The 17,797-nt window shown below is 42.0% G+C and overlaps 2 protein-coding genes across 6 annotated transcripts in view; one reads left to right on the forward strand and one right to left on the reverse strand.

Moving 5' to 3' along the window:
- Positions 1 to 885: 885 nt before the first annotated feature.
- On the forward strand, positions 886 to 3,945 carry SRP14 (signal recognition particle 14). The gene is made up of 5 exons (XM_001503583.6): positions 886 to 1,009; positions 1,158 to 1,230; positions 1,717 to 1,829; positions 3,021 to 3,053; positions 3,560 to 3,945. The coding sequence occupies exons 1-5, from the start codon at positions 986 to 988 to the stop codon at positions 3,647 to 3,649; spliced, it is 333 nt and encodes a 110-aa protein (XP_001503633.1). The 5' UTR covers positions 886 to 985; the 3' UTR covers positions 3,650 to 3,945.
- Positions 3,946 to 4,361: 416 nt separating this feature from the next.
- EIF2AK4 (eukaryotic translation initiation factor 2 alpha kinase 4) overlaps positions 4,362 to 17,797 on the reverse strand; it is a 96,782-nt gene continuing 83,346 nt past the window's right edge. For 3 of the 5 annotated variants that reach the window (XM_023620170.2, XM_014733744.3, XM_001501267.7), the window contains 7 exons: positions 12,643 to 12,755; positions 9,639 to 9,697; positions 8,601 to 8,698; positions 7,252 to 7,320; positions 6,685 to 6,729; positions 5,156 to 5,274; positions 4,362 to 4,605 (listed from right to left, as the gene is read on the reverse strand). In XM_023620170.2, coding sequence (XP_023475938.1) covers positions 4,548 to 4,605; positions 5,156 to 5,274; positions 6,685 to 6,729; positions 7,252 to 7,320; positions 8,601 to 8,698; positions 9,639 to 9,697; positions 12,643 to 12,755 — 561 coding nt within the window. In that variant the 3' untranslated portion in view covers positions 4,362 to 4,547. The remainder of the gene's footprint in view (positions 4,606 to 5,155; positions 5,275 to 6,684; positions 6,730 to 7,251; positions 7,321 to 8,600; positions 8,699 to 9,638; positions 9,698 to 12,642; positions 12,756 to 17,797) is intronic. The other 2 variants (XR_011440280.1, XR_011440279.1) reach the window with 1 other exon arrangement.

Below are 17,797 nucleotides of genomic sequence, written 5' to 3' on the forward strand. Positions count from 1 at the left end.
TCTCTTTAGCTTTCAGCTCCAAGTCTTCCTCAGAGAGATTTTCCCAGCTCCAACCCAGAGTAGTCCCCTTGTCGCTCTCATTTGCATCACCCTGCTTAGTTGTCTTCACAGCACTCACCATTATCTGAAGCTGTACTTCTTGTTTATTTCCTCCCTACTCCTTTAGCCCAAGTTCCAGAAAACCAGGAACTTAGCTCGTCTTGTATCCTGCTGCATCCCCAGCCCCTGCAACAGTGCCTGGCACAGGCGAACAGGCTCTCAGTAAAAAGCCTTTGCATGATTGAATGTCTGACTTTACAGATGACCTAGAGTTCAAGTTGGCTACTGGCATGGCAGGGCCTCAAACGCAGGTCTCCCCACTGAATCCAGAGGTGAAACTAAGACAGGGCTCCAGTCCCTCTTGCTGGAGGTTCTTTAGGGTCACCCAGGCTGGTCGGAGAAGAAGGAGAGTTCAGAGGGCTGCCATGGGAATGTATAATAATGATCACAATGATAATGAAAAGAACAATAACAGCTAACGCTTATCGAGAACTTTCTATGTGCCAGGCACTGTTCTAGGTGTTTAACATAAATTCATTCACTCTTCGCAACCACACTTAAGTGGATACTGTTATTATCCTCACTTTAAGTTTGAGGAAACTCAGGCACTGTACTCTTCGGTAACGCCTAACATACGGAATATACACAACTATAGGTTTCTATCACATCTTTTTTTCCCGCTCTCTCCCTCCCTCACATTGATTGGGGTGAAAGGATTTCCAGTTGATGAAACCCACCCAGCCCACCGGCCCTCCCGGTCGTTCCTGCAGCTGGGCTGGAGGGGGCGTCCCAGAGCGCAGGCGCGGGGCAGGCGGGGAGGGGAGAGGGCAGAGACCGGGATTGGTGGTAGAGAGTTCTACTAGCGGAAGTCCCGCCCAGCGTGGGCGGAACTTCCGGCTCGAGCTTCTTGAGGCTGTGCTGACGGAGCGGAGCCGGGGGCGCTGGGATGGTGCTGCTGGAGAGCGAGCAGGTAGGGCGAGCGCCGGCCGGCCGAGGGACGGATGCGGTTTGGGGCTTAGCTCGGGGCCTCTGTCTCCTTGTGTGGGAGGGACTGGGACTTGACGCGGCGCGGCGGGGACTTGGGGCTGCCTAACGGGGCCGGGCTTGCTGTGTTCCAGTTCCTGACGGAGCTGACCAGGCTCTTCCAGAAGTGCCGGCTGTCGGGCAGCGTGTTCATCACCCTGAAGAAGTGTAAGCGGCTGTCGACGCGGCCAGGCTGGGCGACGCTGGAGGCCGAGCGGTGCCCTGGGAGGCACGGGCGGAGCCTGCCCCGCCTCCCGTACCTTCCTGCACCTTGTCCTGGGCACATTCGGGGCAGGGGGACCCGGAGAATATTGGGGATTGTGGCTGGTGCGGCCTCCAGCCCTTAGCCACCCGGGCCGGCTCCGCTTCCAGGGGCCCCAGCGTGTCAGGGCTGTTTTTTGTTAAGGATCCCAAACCCCGCCACCATTAGTCAGATTTCGTCTGCTCCGATATTCTAATGTTCCCGTCGTGGAAGCAGCACGTAGTTTCCCCAGGTTTGGCGCAGCCGTCGGCGATACCGATGAGGCGGTTCGCAGAGTAGAGCCGTGGGGGTGGCTTAGTGTCCTCTTCGGATCCCTTCCCCGCTTCCTGACTTTTCGTGTACCTGCCAACGACGTCTGTGCCTGTGTTCACCGGGATGTGTTTTTCCTGCAGATGACGGTCGAACTAAGCCCATTCCCAGGAAAGGTTCCGTGGAGGGCTTTGAGCCCTCAGACAACAAGTGTCTGTTGAGAGCTACTGATGGGAAGAAGAAGATCAGCACCGTGGTGAGTGGGATTCCTAACACTGCAGCTCTTAACTGAGGATGGGGCCTGTCTGAACCAGGGCTTTTGTTGATGTTTTACATAAAGGCTAGTAAGTGTTTAGCCCCCTCAGCTGCTTTGGGATCAGGGCCTTCTTCTATTACGTTTGAAGTAGAGAACCCAAGCAAAATGAAAATGAAGGCAGAAGTCAAACACACACTTGTTTGTTCTGCTGAAATTTTTGTGGAAATGAAATTTGCATATGGGCCCTTGTTCAGAGAAGCACTCGAAGGAGCAGCTGTCCTAAGTATTTGACTCCTTATGCCCTTACTGTGCTGGGCCTTCAGTGAACAGTTTCTTGGTACCAGATGATGCTTTTACTTGAAGCTGATTATTCCCTTATCTTTGTGTGGTTCACGTAGCCAACATGTAGCTGTACGTTAGGCTTGGTACTTCAGAGGGTATAAACATAGTCAAGAGCCCTAATGTTCCCTTTCAAGGTAGAGGTTGAATATGGCAAAGCAGGACACTCCCTGGGTTCCGAATGCATGTTTCTTTATTCTGCTGGGGCAGAACCAGCCTGTCCTCTGATCACATCAGTATAGGATATTCATGAGAATGTAGACCATAATTAGTCGGTAAGTCTCCCTTTACCAGTTATCTTGAGAGGACTTTACAGTAAAGCAAGCTTATGTGGTTTTTAAAAATAAAGTTGGGTATCATGAAATACAAGAGCCTAAGGAGTTTTCGGAGGTAGGATTTCTCTTGTTGCGGTAGCTTGCATTTTGCTTACATAGGCCCAAGTTATTGGAAGGAGGTTTAAAATAAGACGAGGAGGGAGGAGTTTAAATGTATCTTGCACAAAAGAATAGTACTGAGTCCTTTATGTCTCAGAACCCGGGGAGAACAAGTCAATGGCAAGTGTGTAAGAGATTTCAGCAGAGGTGGAAGCATAGCTGCTTTAGGAGCCCGCCTCCACTCCTTTCCTATCTTGGTGCAATTCTCACGTGGAAAAAAGTGCAGAGCTACTGTGCTTGTTCCTCAGGCCGAGGAAAGTGAAGCAGCAAAATAGTGTATTATGACCCTGGAAATGGGAAGAAGTATTTTAAACATTAGGATGTTGTCTTCATGAGGCTTTTGAGTTATCATCTGGGGTGAGCAGAGGATTCCTATATGGATAATACAGGTGACCTTTTGCTCCCCCTTCTTTTCCAGGTGAGCTCCAAAGAAGTGAATAAGTTTCAGATGGTGAGTTTCTGGTGTTCCCTGTGTCCCCTTTCTCAGGGCAAGAGTCAGCCTAATGTTGAACCCTGGGTTAATATTGATATTTAGGTTCACTGCTCTCCTCTGACGTTTTACCAATATTTTACAAGTAAAAGCTGCCAGGCTATGAATTTTTACTTTCAACACTGGTATTCTGTTCCTTTTTAGTTCTGTAGCTAGATTTTATATCTTAGGCTTCACATATGCTCTGCCTATCATAGAGGTGAACAAGAAGTTGCCTGCAGTTTTCCCTTTTTGCTTAAAAAAAAAAGTTAAAAATGTGCAACTCACTGTGGGTGAGTGTTGCAGAAGCTGCTATAACGTGAATTTTCCTCTTACACCATTTTCCTTAAGACACAAGTGTCCGTGGTGTTCTCTGCTTTCTCAGGTAGGCTTTCGGATTTGGCTATCCTAAATCCATGATGGAAATGGGGCAGCTGCTCCAGCAGTTTGCACCGCTTCCCACTAAGCCCGTGCTCTGTGTGTTTTAGGCTTATTCAAACCTCTTAAGAGCCAACATGGACGGGCTGAAGAAGAGGGACAAAAAGAGCAAGAGTAAGAAGAGCAAAGCAGCACAGTGACGGGCACCAGATCTCCTGCTTTCACCCACTGGCCACTGAATTGCTATTTTTCTTTTGCTTTTTTTACTTTTGGCCACAAAGCTAGGTTTCTGGTTCTCCTACCAATAACTGTTTTCATGTGAGATTAGGGTTATTTTGGATGGAAGAAGGGCTGCAGTGTTTACAGGGAGTTGTAAGAAGCCAGTTTATTTTAGATCTGGCTAATTGTGTTGCCTGGTTGTATGTTCCTGGTTTATAAAGTCAATGTGGCCACCTGTGTGAAGAGCAATGTTTCATTAAACCTGTATTTATCAGCACTGACCATCTCTCATTCATTCCTTTTCCCACCCCTTATTAATAGTCTCTGACAATAACTACTCATTCTCGAATGATGTGATTATGAATAGGCTTTAGCCATTATCTTCTAGGTTACTGGAATTGAAACCTGACATTTTTGTTAAAAGTTGTGTTATCTCATGGTATTCTTCCCAACTGGCAGTATAAATTTGTCATCATAGTTCCTTTAGCAAATTTGAGTTCTCATAACTAAATGAGAGTTACTTAACCATCTTAGGATAAGCATATTACAAAATCATCAAGAATAAAGATTCCAAATATTTCTTTATGCCCTTTAGTTTGGACATTTTCATGTGCTTAATTCGGGCTAAGGAAAAAATGTTCTAGCTCCACAAAACCTTTAGTGTAAATCTATTTGCAACCGAAAAGCAGCAGATATATGAAAACATTTATTATATTCAAAAAGATAAATTTATAATATATTACACATGAAAAACTTACAAAGCTCAACTTTGTAGGACAGCTTCTTAGATGTAAAGTCAATTTAAATTACAATGACTGTACAAAATTTTATAGTATAACCTCCTGTCTGTCTGAACAATGTAACGACTGTTCTTTAGGCTTAAAATAAGATTCTGTAGTAGTCATCTCTGTAGCTATAGAGGAATAGCACAGACACCCTGCAAAAGAATAGACAAGGTAAGATCATATAATGGTGAAGAACAGAGTTAGTTAATAAAAAACTATTTTTAGAACACTTAACTATAGGAGTTTTGTAAGATGGAAGGCTAGCTCTAAAAAAATGACGTAAGTTTTACAGAAGCTATGACTGGCAATGGTCTGCAGTATCAGGTCTCACACAAGGAGACCACTGTTTGCCTCACAGGCTGTGTTGTGGCCTTTTAAGCAGATCATAACATGAATGACTGGCATTCTGACATGAGGACATAAAGCAAAGTAGTCACAGCTGTTTTCTTTCATGTAAACACATTTCTAGGAGTTACCTGGGTGAATAAAATTATAAGGGGGACAGCTACTCCTGGGACTGCTGTGTCTTGTTACTGACAAGATCATGACTGTGGTTCACAGCCCTGAGCAAGATTTACTGGTTATCAGTTGCAGTTCTAACACAGCAGCTTATCAGCCATGAAATCTCAACAAGACAATAAAATGCATCACTTAAAAACCCCTCCTTGAGTTGAAACCTGTGCTGCCTAAGTGATAACTTACTTTTTTTCTACTTTGATGTTATAAATTTCATCACAGACTAACTTGAGGTATCTTTGCTTTGGCAGGCGTGACAGCAGCTGCTTCACAGTTGTGTTAAAAGCCTGTTCATCAGCATCCCACTAGGAAAAAATAGATAAGACTTAACAGCAGGTACTAGGGTTTATTAACTGGCTTTTTCTGGGTCACTAATGAAATGCCACTGCCATTCCCCTCTGTAAGTATGCTTAAGAGACCAGTTCTCGGGAGACAGTAGAAATGGTGGGAGACTGCTGGGGTTCTTCCTTTGAAGCATCGATTTTCTTTATCTCAAGACTACCTGAGAGCCTGATCAACGATGCTGCAGCCCCAGTGTGCCAATGTGACCTTAGACCTGGTATTTCTGCCTGCTGTTTGCTCTGTAGAACAGAGATACCACCTCTGATGTGCATCCATTTGAGTCGATCATAAAGCGGTAAATTGCCAGGATAGTGGTAAATACTTATTTATGAGACAACAACAGAAAATGTAGTATGAAATGTTAGTTCTGGGGCAAAGTTCATTTTTCATCTAATTTATTCTGTGACTAAACACTGGAGAGACAAAAAAGTATTCTTTGATGTGATGTTGCAAAAATCACCTGTATAATTCAAATTTTAAAAAGTTCTTATTAGGCTATTTGATAATAAGGGTATGTACCCATTAAAAAAGGCATGTAATGGGGCTGGCCCCGTGGCCGAGTGGTTAAGTTCGCGCGCTCTGCTGCAGGCGGCCCAGTGTTTCGTTGGTTCGAATCCTGGGTGCGGACATGGCACTGCTCGTCAGACCACGCTGAGGCAGCGTCCCACATGCCACAACTAGAAGAACCCACAACGAAGAATACACAACTATGTACCGGGGGTCTTTGGGGAGAAAAAGGAAAAAATAAAATCTTTAAAAAAAAAAAAAAAAAAAAGGCATGTAAAAGAGGACCTAAATTAATTTAATTTTTACAAAAAGATCTTCCATATAGTTCTGGTTCTACAGATGAGCTTCCCTAGTTGGAATGAAGGTTTGAGACAGCACAGTATAGTGGTTCAGAACACACATCCCACTATTCTGCCTAGGCTCAAATCCTGGCCCTGCTACTTACTAGTTGGGTGACCTTGAGTAAGATATTTAACTTCTGCTTCCGTTCTCTGTAAAGTGTAAAATGCTTCCATTTATCTCTAAAATGGGGATAATAATGGTACCTGCCTCTTAGGGTTATTATGATTAACCATACTTAGAACAAGACCCGCCAGAGCCTGACATGCAGTAAAAGCACTAGGTGTTTGTTAAATAAGATGATCTCTGAAATTTAAAAGAAAGTCACTAGAAAAGTATGACTCCCTCAAAATCTGATTTAGTAATATATACGTCACATAAAAGGAACAATGTTACTAACTTCCTGGAACTGCCAGAAAAATACCTAGTATTACTAAGAAAAGCCATTTTTAATTTTCTTTTGGCAAATTAAGAACAAAGCTTTGGGATTTCAAAGGCCACAGTGCAGAAGAGTTCATCTTGCTTACCTCTAATGATAAAAACTGTAAGATTGTTTCTTTGGGTAGATCCACCTGTCGATACACAAAGATGTATGTTATCTGTCTGGGAACCCTGGGCAGCACAGACTGACTGGTGACTGGTGTCATTGGATGGAGCAACGTGAACAGGGCTGGCAGGCTCTGGGACGCTGCTGTGCTATAGAGCAGACTTGGTGAACGTGCAGTGGTAAGATCTCAGCCCTGGCGAACCAATGCTCCGGTCCCCACACCTTATATCCCGAAAGTTTGACACTGTTACCTGCACTCAGGTAGGCTTAGTGAGGCAAAGGAGGCCTGGAACATTTAGAAAAATGATGATTTTCATTTTCACTGCCCCACCCCCATCCTTCAGAGGCAGAAAGTAGGAGAAACAAACAAAACCTTCAGTTTTCTCCCCAGTTCTTTACAGATGTATGTTACATGTGCTTCCCATCAGTGATAACAGGCCTGCATCCCAGTGCTGCCTCACTGAGCAAAAAAGCCCTGACTGCTGAGGAAACTACTTGGACAGTATGGACAGAAGCCCTCCTCACAATGTTGAAGAAAGTGACTTACGGCCAAAATTTCAATTTCACTGCTTTTCTGATGTAAGTTGGCAAGGGACGTCTGAAGCCGGGTTTGTACCTAGCAAGAAGAAAACATGTCTGAATTCAGAATCTGTCAAAGCAAGTCATCTTTCTTGCCATGTTATTTCCTGGAATAGGAATCACAGGTGACAAACCAAAGCCCAGATGGGATACCAAATACTCTCTAAGGACTTGCCCTTAATCCACCTCAGGAGGATAAGCGTCTAGCCTGTTATGATCTCAAGGGAAATGAGATTTTAAAGCCTATCTTGATCATTTTTTAATAATCCCCCTAGTTGCTTATTTCTTTATAATTTTGAAATGACACCTAATAAAAGCTCAGTGCAGAAAGAGTGCATGTGGAAGTAGGGAGATTTTAGTATTAAGCTAAATTTGGAAAAAGAGGAAGGTGACAGCAATGAGAACATGGAACTGAATTATGGTAGCTGAAGAAAACAGTAGAAAGATGTGAAAAATGAGTTGCCACTCAACATCCTGAGAAACAGCTAGAAGAGCTCACAGAAATGAGGTCCCTGATCTTTTGTATTTCAGTCTAATTACATTTCTAAATAATAACTGCTGTTGAAAACTCACCCTCTTCCCATGCGAGGCCAGTGTCCTGACCATGCTCATGAGCACTGTACGCTTCTCCTACTGTCCCTCCCATTTGGAATACCCTCATCTTTCCTCCTGGCCTATTTACATCCTTCAGGGATCACCTTTGCGCAGCCTTTCTGGATCGTCCACGCAAATGCTATCTCTGTCTCTCTCATGTGTCTGCAGCAAACTCCAACACTCACCTTCAATTCATTTACTTCAGCCTTTTTTTATTTTCTTCTACCGTTCCCCGACTATATAATGCATATGTTTCTAAGGTTATAAACTCTCTGAGGGTTGGGGCCACGTCCTATATCCTGTATCTTTTATATTTTACATGGCACTTAGCACAGAATCAGGCATATGGCAGATACCAAAGACATGTATGCAATGAGAAACCTGCCTCAAGTGTGTGCTAGGATCTCCTGCTGTGTTATTTAAAACAAGACCAACAACCCCCATCTGCCATTAGAGCCAGCTCGGAAAGTTTGTGTTTAGATCAGTGAGTCTGACGACAGCTGCTTCTAGGCACCAGCAGTACACAGCGACGCCTCTGGAGGACAGATGGGGCAGAATCCTGGCACCAGAGAGATGCTTTGTGCTGATGAGATTTTCAGAAGCCACCATGTTAGGGAAGGGGGAAGAAGAATATTTCCAGGAAACTCTATGGTTCTTATTTTCCCTTCCTGTTGGTTTCCTCCTTTGTAGTTCACCTTGGAAAGCCGAGGCAGCTCTGTGTACCTGGGTTTCATACCGCCTCCTAGTGCTGGCTGACAGCTTCTCTGGGGCTATCACACTCACAATGGGAACAACTGCTGCTCCGTGGATTTCAAACAAACCTGAAACAAAGAGAGTTTCAGAATTTATGGCCTGATTTGGTCCCACTTTCCATAACACACCACAGAGAAATGGCAGAGGGTTAGTAGAATCCAGTCTGGTGTGATCGAAGGGCTAGGTTATGTCTGGGCCTTGTTTTCTCTCTGCAGCCGCCGGCACTTGCCCAAGAAGAGCCTGAACCCCAAACACCCAGAACTTCTGAGCTTCTGTCAAGACCCCCAGCCTTCTCCCCTCAGGTGGGAGTGGGCGTGGGGCCAACAAAGGCATAGGGAGGTAACAGGAGTCACCAAAAACTCATGAGCCTAAGAAAATCAAACTTAATATCCCAAATGCTAATACTTCTTTAAATTCCTCAAAGTATTTGAAATCTAATGGTGGTGGCACAAAGTTAGTGTTAAGAGAAATGAACCAAAAAGACCCAATTCTGTTAAAAGCCCAATATGTCTTCTCGTGGATTTAACTGGGACACTTTTTTTTCAGTAAGGTTGACAGATGCGATGAAACTAAAGGCCTAACCGTCACCACTGTCCCCTCCTGGCTTTCATGAAAACAAAATGTACACAGTGTCTTTCTCCAAGGGATTTCAAAATACTTTTCTTTAAGCTTCTGCATGGGGGAAATTTCCAGGAAAATTATCTACATTTAATCTGTACAATACACTCAATTGAAGGAAGATTAAATCACTTGTAAAAATGAGACTGTAAGACAGAGATATACCAGAGTCAGATGGGTCACTCAACTCCCAGTTGTTTTATCATTTTCTAGGATGTGAGTGTCAAAGCACAGCAATAAATTCCATTTGGTACAATTTACTGTAAATGTTACTTTAAAAATATATTTCTGATGCAACAAGGAGTTAGCCACAGTCATAAGTGCTTAGAGCAAACACACCTAAGTAACACATGAGCATTATGATGTTCAACTGATAATTAGTAATTATACCTGAAGCATTAGAAAATGACCCCTTCAGATTTTGCACTGCAAGATTATCGGAAGCTTCTCTAAAAACAAGCAAACAAAAACAATTAGAAAACAGTCAAGAAGGCAAAAGCAACACAGATAACTTACAGTGAGCTACACTTACAGTAAGCTGTTTTTTCTATTAAATATGAAAATATTCAATAAATCGTGATTAGTGGAAGAAAAACAAAAACAAAAAATTTGCACTTAATTATGCTTTTGGTCAAGAGCAAGTAAAAATTTATAAAGGATGTTATTTTGAATTCACAAATGCCTAAAGACACATTCTGACTTCTTCAGCTGGGTCTGAAACCTGGCTCCACACAAGCAGCTCATTTCAGTGCCCTGTAATGGGCGTTCTTCCCACTCCCCTCACAATGCAAGGAAACATTAGCAATGGCGTGCCCTGCCTTCACGATGGCAGCAACTTGGCGAGCACCCACAGGAGAACATTTGGTAAATAAGGATATTCTTTCAAAAGCTGTGAATGGCTGTTCTTTCAAAGACTGTGAATTAATTTATAGGCTTTGAGAGACACAATAGCACTCTATCTTGGGAAAACAGGGAAATATTCACATGGAGGAAAGATTTTAAGTCTTTCCCTGCTAAAACTAAGTCCCATCTGGCCTTATAGTGAACTAATAATGTTCGCCTGTACTCACTATTAATTAGTTGACTATTTTTTGTCTTCTCTTCTGAACCTCTGTCTTTGATTTGGATCTGTCACTCTAACATTAATACCCGGTGACTTCAAGAACACTACAGTCACATGTCACTTAATGACAGGGATACATTCTGAGAAATGTCGTTAGGCAGTTTCATCTTATGCGAACATCATAGAGTGCACTTACACAAACCTAGACGGCATAGCCTACTACACACCTAGGCTGTATGGTACTAATCTTATGGGACCACTGTCACGTATGCAGTCCATCATTGACCAAAACATCGTTATGTGCCACATGACTGTACATTCCCTAAGAAAAAGCCTGACAGTGAATTTATTCAAGGTAGGTGCAGGGGCCGGCCCGGTGGCTCAGCAGGTAAGTGCACACGTTCCGCTTCGGGTGGCCCGGGGTTCGCCGGTTCGGATCTCGGGTGTGAACATGGCACCACTTGGCAAGCCATGCTGTGGTAGGCGTCCCATGTATAAAGTAGAGGAAGATGGGCACAGATGTTACCTCAGGGCCAGTCTTCCTCAGTAAAAAGAGGAGGATTGGGAGCAGATATTAGCTCAGGGCTGATCTTCCTCAAAAAAAAAAAAAAAAGTGCAGATGGGAAGGGGCTGGGCAAGGAGAAGGGAGCAAGAACATTTATTTTATGTAAGCCAGGATTCCTCAGTCTTGGCACTAATGATATTTCGGAGCAAATACTTCTTTAGTGGGGGTGGGTGTGGAGTCAGTCCTGTGCATTGTAGGATGTTTAGCAGCATTCCTGGTCCCTACTAGATACCAGAACACACTCTGAGTTGTGACAAGCAACAAGGTCTGAGCATTGCCAAATGTCCCCTGGAGAACAAAAGTGCTGCTGGTTGAGAATCACTGATGAAAGCCAAAAACAACAGAGTATTGTATTTTCTAATTATGAGCATATATACAAGAGTTGCAAATATATAGAAATGCTTAAAGAAAATCAAGATCCCTTATAATCCCACTAACCAGAAGTAACCACAACTTAAAATGTGGTACATCATTCCAGACGTTTTTCTATGCGTAGGCTGTGTATTTTGGTTGAAACAAATGGGATCATACCATACATCCTATTTGTTGACATCTTTCCATGTCAATAAACTCAGTTTTACTAGAATCATCATTTTTAAAGGCTGCCAGTAATTCACTATTTACCATAATTCAAACAATCTTCTACCAATGACTTGTGATATTATAAGGGAGAGATTCTCAAAATGTGGTTCACGGACCTCTGGAGGTCCCTGAGATCCTTTCACAGGGGGTCTGCAAGGTCAAAACTATTTTCATGATAATCCCAAGACGTTAATTATCCTCTTTTACTCTCCTCCGCTCAGAAATGTGCAATGGAATTTTCCAGAGACTACACGACGTCTGATATCACAAAGGAGTGTATGCAGAAGCAGATATGATGATCTAGTTTCTTCTATTAAAGGCATTAAAGAGATTACAAAACTATAAATGATATATTAATAATATCTGCAAAAATGTGAAACAATGCTGCTCTTACTAAATTTATTTTGCTTTGAAAAATAGGTATTTTTGAATAAAAAGATTTTATTTAGGTTAGTATGAAATGGGTTTATTATTGTTATTTTAAAATAGGTATTTTTAAAATGTTTGTTTTAATTTCTAACAAATTATTGATAGATATAACCCGTATAAACAAAGCTCTTTGGCTCTTTGGGGTCCTCAAATAGTTTTTAAGAGTGTAAAGGGATTCTGAGACCAAAAAGTTTGAGAACTGCTGTTATAAACAGTGCCTTGATAGACATCTTCGTACATATCCCCATGGAATAATTTTCCTATAAATTCCTGAAAGTGGAATTGCCTGGTCATTTTTCTTTTTTTTTAGTTTTAAGGCTTTTTAACTTACTTTGTTAAACTCCTACTGAGAGAGCTGAACCAATCTACATTCCCATCACGAGTATATGAGATCTTTTCCCAGAACACATTGTATCTTTCAAATACGTTGACAAAATATTACTGAAATTTGCTCATTAACAGACCAAGTAAGATAATGGCAGACACATTTTGGCTCCTGAGGCCTTTCAAAATGATAAAATAGTCTTTGACATGTTATGAAGAACAAACTTTGAAAGTGAGAGATGATTAGTCTTATATAGGAGGTCAGATAATTAAACTGCTGAGTTATTCAGAAGCAATAGAATGAATCATTAAAAGTTATCCTGCCCTATCTTTATTTCCCAAAAGGATCAAATTGACTTTTAAAATAACTGTACGTAACTTCTATAGAGATAGTCGAAGCTGGTTTTCTGGGCTATCGTTTACTAAGTTACCTGATGGTCTTTTCATCGCTGACTTTAGTTCTCAGTTTCTGCAGAACATGATCCACAAGATCAGACTCCAGCACGCGTTTCTCTGTTTGCCTTTCCTTCTCAAAAGACTTCACCTTAAAAAGAACAAAACAGATCTATCATTTGGAGGTTTCTGTCGGAGTACCACAGTAAGACTACTAAACCAACTATTTAGGTCAGCAATTCTCAACCGGGGCAATTTTGCTCCTCATGGGACGGTTGGCAATGCCTGGAGACATTTTTGATTGTGACAACTGTGGAGGGTGCTACTGGCATCCAGTGGGTAGAGGCCAGGGATGCTACTAAACATCCTATGATGCACAGGACAGCGCCTACAACAGAATTAACTGGCCCAAAATATCAAAGCGCTTCTGTTGAGAAATCCTGTTCTAGACTAGAATATGGATGATAGAATTAAAAAAAAAAGCCAAGATGAACCAGCTCCTATTCCATTTGATTCTTTCACATATTCTTCCCCTTGCACATCCTCTGGTCAGCTGCCAAGGTTTCTATACCTCTCCCCTCTCCTCTCCAAACCCAAGTCCTGTCACCCCACTTTCATGGTACCTTTTGTCTTCATTCCAATAACCAGCACCCAACCTGGGCTGGGGATAGCCGGATATTCTTCACACAGCTATCCCTGTCTTCAATTTCCCTTCACTCCATTCCATGCTACACTTCCCTGCAGATTCATTTTTCCTCAAATACAACTCTGATGATGTCCCCTTCTGTCCAAACAGACATGAGCTCCCCATTAGCTGCTAAATAAAGTCCAAATTGCTTGGCTGGGCATCTTGGCTCTGCGTGCTCTAGTGAGAACCATTCTCTCCTGCTGAGGTGCCCTTCTTTACAATCCTGCTTCACCCAAAATAGACTATTCAGGATAATACCTGGGTAGTTCTCTGCTGGCCTGCCTCTATCTTTCGGACAATTTACTGAAAAACCATCACCATTGCTATTCTTTCTGCTTAAAAGGCCCTTTCGGCATACACTCATATCCTGCCCACCCATGAGGGTCCAGCAGAAATCCCACCCCCACCTGAAGACTTCCTGCTCCTTCTGCAGTAATCTCCCAGGCCAAGGAACCCTCAGAGAACTGTCTCTGCAGGACTCTCATGCCATTTAGCATTTTCTAGCTCATAATCAGGTACAAATGTCTTATGTTCCTTACCAGATTACAGGATCTGTGGCAGCAGGGCCTGTGGCTTAAATGTGTCTCTATCCTTCATGGCCTTAAATTCAATCCCTCTCACACTGATTGCTTAAAAGGCACTTGCTGAATGGATGAACGAAGTAATGTCTCATCCTTCAAACATGAAGGTGATGCTATTGACCCACCATTAACAGAGGCAGAAGCAACATTCAAAAGAACTGGACAGGCAAGAATGATGTACTGAAATGAACAAGATCACATTTGCAGAGATAAATTTAAAGTCGTGTAATTAAAGTCCTCATTGTAGAAGGCCGGCCAGACAGGACGATAACTCTGAAAAGCCCAACGGGTTTTAGTTGATGGTAAATTCAGTATGAGCCAAGAGAACCACCTGATTGCTAAGAATTAGTTCATTTGCAGGCTGTATTAGGAGAATTGTGGGGTCTGGATGGAGGGAGCTCAGAGAACCTTCCCATTTAGTCAGAGCGTTCTGCAGAATTCTAGTATCACATTTAAAGACAGACACTGACAAAGTTAAGTGTCTAGAGGAGGTTAACTAGGAGGGTCAAGGATCTGGAAACCATGTGATGAGGAATAGCTTAAATAACTGGAATGTTTAGGCTAGAAAAGAGGACACGTGAAGTGGTATAGCAGCTGTCTCCTAAAATCTATTTGAAGGTAGTTGAGAGAAAGAGGAAGAATTAGACTTGTTATCTTGATTATGCCAGAGGGAAGAACTAGGAACAGTGAGTTAAGTTTTGGGAAGCAGATTCTGATTCAAGTTTTCAAAATTTGCTAATCATTCTAGCAGTGTGTTATGACACTGGAATTATCCAGCAGAGGTGAGATGGTCATTTCTTGGTAATATTTCAGGAGTAATCACTGCTCTGGAAGAGGCTTGATTAGTGGAACTCAGGGTCATTTACGTTTTTGTTTTTTGTTTTTTTTGGTGAGGAAGATTGTCCCTGAGCCAATCTCCCTCTATTTTGTATGTAGGATGCTGCCACAGCATAGCTTGACAAGCGGTGTTTAGGTCTGTGCCTGGCATCCGAACCTGTGAACCCTGGACTGCTGAAGCAGGATGCGTGAACTTAACCACTACACCATTGGGCCGGCCCCTCATTTATGCCTTTGTGACTAACAAGAAGACTAGTAGTGGTGACTTCCAAATCTGCCCATGAAGGATTAACTACTACAAGAATTGTCCTCCTGCCTTAAACAAACAGAAAACCAGACAGAACATACAAACGATGGTTTTCAGACATTGGACAACAACCAGTGGAGGACTATGATTCCTGAGAGAAGGGAAACAAAGTGAGTCTACAAGTGCCCCAGGACGCTGTGCTGAGGAAGTCTGCAGACTGCAGTGCAGGGCAGGGGAACCCAAACAGAGACCAGGAGTCTTGCTGAGCTGGGGAGACAGACTGGAGTTTAGGTAAGCCATGTTAGCTAGAAACTTTGGGGCAGAGGACTGAAGAGGAGAGCTATACACTCAGAGAAAGATAGATTTCTGAAGCTCTGCAGAGGAGTCCACTCACATCTTTGGCAGAGAACTGATCTGTGCGTGGGTGAGAGGAAACTATCCAAGGCTGGGGAAACAGCCACTAGAAATGAGCGGGCATAATAATTTCTGGAACTCACAGGGCTGGGAATAGTTCTTGTTCTTACCCAAGTAGAGAGACCTCATAATACACAAGGCAGAATCCTTCAAAGGAAACTGCCTTAGAAATGGGGCTAAATTAGGCCTAGACTAAAAGCTGCCCTGGACCTGCCCTAACAAAGCTTAAAACAAAGCCTGGAAACGATCAAACAGAATACAGTCATGCGCTGCATAATGATGTTTCGGTCAACAACAGACCGCATGTAAGACTTTGGTCCCATAAGATCAGTACCACATAGCCTAGGTGTGTAGTAGGCTATGCCATTTAGGTTTTTGTAAGTACACTCTGATGGTTGCACAACAACATAATCGCCTAATGATGCATTTCTCAGGATGTATCCCTGTCGTTAAGTGATGCACGACTGTACAAGGATCTTAACTGCATCCCAGAAAAAAGCCCAACAGTATTTATAGAAACATAAGAAAATCTAGCATCCAAAAATGTAAAATTCATAATGTCCAACAACCAATCAAACATTATTAGGCATGCCAAGTGGTAGGAAAATACGACTGATAACCAGGAAACATCAACAGATAAAAACAAACCCAGAATGATGGAATTAGTAGACAAGTACCTTAAAACAACTATTACAAATCTTATAAAGAATGTAAAAGAAACAAGAACCATGATGAGAAAAATGGAAGACTAACGTAACTTGTATAGATGAAAAAAATGTGATATCTGAAATAAGAAATGCAGTGAATGGGATTAAGAGCATATTAGATATTGCAGAAAAGATCAGTGACTGACCCAGAATAAAGCAGAGAGGGGGGGCCAGCCCCGTGGCACAATGGTTAAGTTCTCACGTTCTGCTTCTCGGCGGCCCGGGGTTCGCTGGTTCGGATCCCAAGTGCGGATATGGCACCACTTGGCAAAATGCCATGCTGTGGTAGGTATCCCATGTATAAAGTAGAGGAAGATGGGCATGGATGTTAGCTCAGGGCCAGTCTTCCTCAGAAAAAAAGAGGAGGATTGGCAGTAGTTAGCCCAGGGCTAATCTTCCTCAAAAACAAAAAAAAACAGAGAAAGGCGGAAGAAAACAGAACAAAACAAAAAGAGAGAGTCAATAAGCTGTGAGGCAATATCAAATGATTAACATACTATAATTAGGGTCCCAGAAGGAAAAGGCAGAGACAGAAAAATATTTGAAAAAATGTTGGAAAATTTTCCAAATTTGATGAGTATTATAAATTTACAAATCAAAGAAGCCCCATGAATCCCAAATATTAGAAACTAAAGAATACCTCACTAAAGCACATATTTGAATCGCAGAAAACCAGTGATGAAGGAAAATCTTAAATGCTGCCGGAAAATTAAAAAAGATACATTACATACAGAGGATCAAAGCAGACTTTTTAACAGAAACTATAGGTCAGAAGACAACGAAACACATCTTCAATGTGCAAAAAGAAGAAAAATGTAAATATTGACTTCTATACCTAGCAAAAATAACTTTCAAAAATGAAATGAAATGAAGACTTTTTCACACAAATAACAGCTGAGAGAATTCATCACCAGCAGACCTGCACTAACTTAGGCAGAAGGGAAATGAAATCAGAATGCTATCACAAAGAAATAAACAGTTCCAGAAATGGCAAATATATGGATAAAAATAAAAGACACTTCCCTCCTTATTTATAAACCTCTTTAAAAGATAACTGACTAATTAAAACCAAAATATTAACAATGTATTGTTTGGCAACAATAGTGCAAAGGATGAGAGAGGAGAAATGGAAGCATTCTTTGTTAAGGTTCTTACACTATATGTGAAGGCATACCATATTTTTTGAAGGGAGATTGTAGTAAGTTAAAGATGTATACTATAAACCCTAGAGAAGTCACTAAAAAAATCCCACCCAAAACACAGAATTATAGTCAGTAAACCAACAGTAGAGATAAAATGGAATAATAATAAAAAAATCTAAAAGAAGGTGTGAAAAGAGAAAAAATGGAAAAAAGAACAGATGGAACAAACAGAAAACAAACAGTAAAATGGTAGATTAAACTCAACCATTTCAATAATTGCATTACATATAAATGGTCTAACCACCACAATTAAAAGGCAGGCATTGTCAGAGTGAATAAAAAAGCAAAACTCAACTAGTGACTGTTTCTAAGGAACCCACTTCAAACATAAAGACAAAAATAGGATGGAAAAAGACGTCATGCAAACACTAACCAAAAGAGTTCAGAACAAGAAATGTCACCAGGGATAAAGATAATGATGATATTGCATAATGATTTCATAATGATAAAGAGGTCAATTCATCAAGAAGATATAAAATCCTAAATTCTGTGTATTCACAGAATAATAGAGGTTCAA

This window comes from Equus caballus, chromosome 1, assembly GCF_041296265.1.
Source record: "Equus caballus isolate H_3958 breed thoroughbred chromosome 1, TB-T2T, whole genome shotgun sequence".
NCBI classification, from domain to species: domain Eukaryota; kingdom Metazoa; phylum Chordata; class Mammalia; order Perissodactyla; family Equidae; genus Equus; species Equus caballus.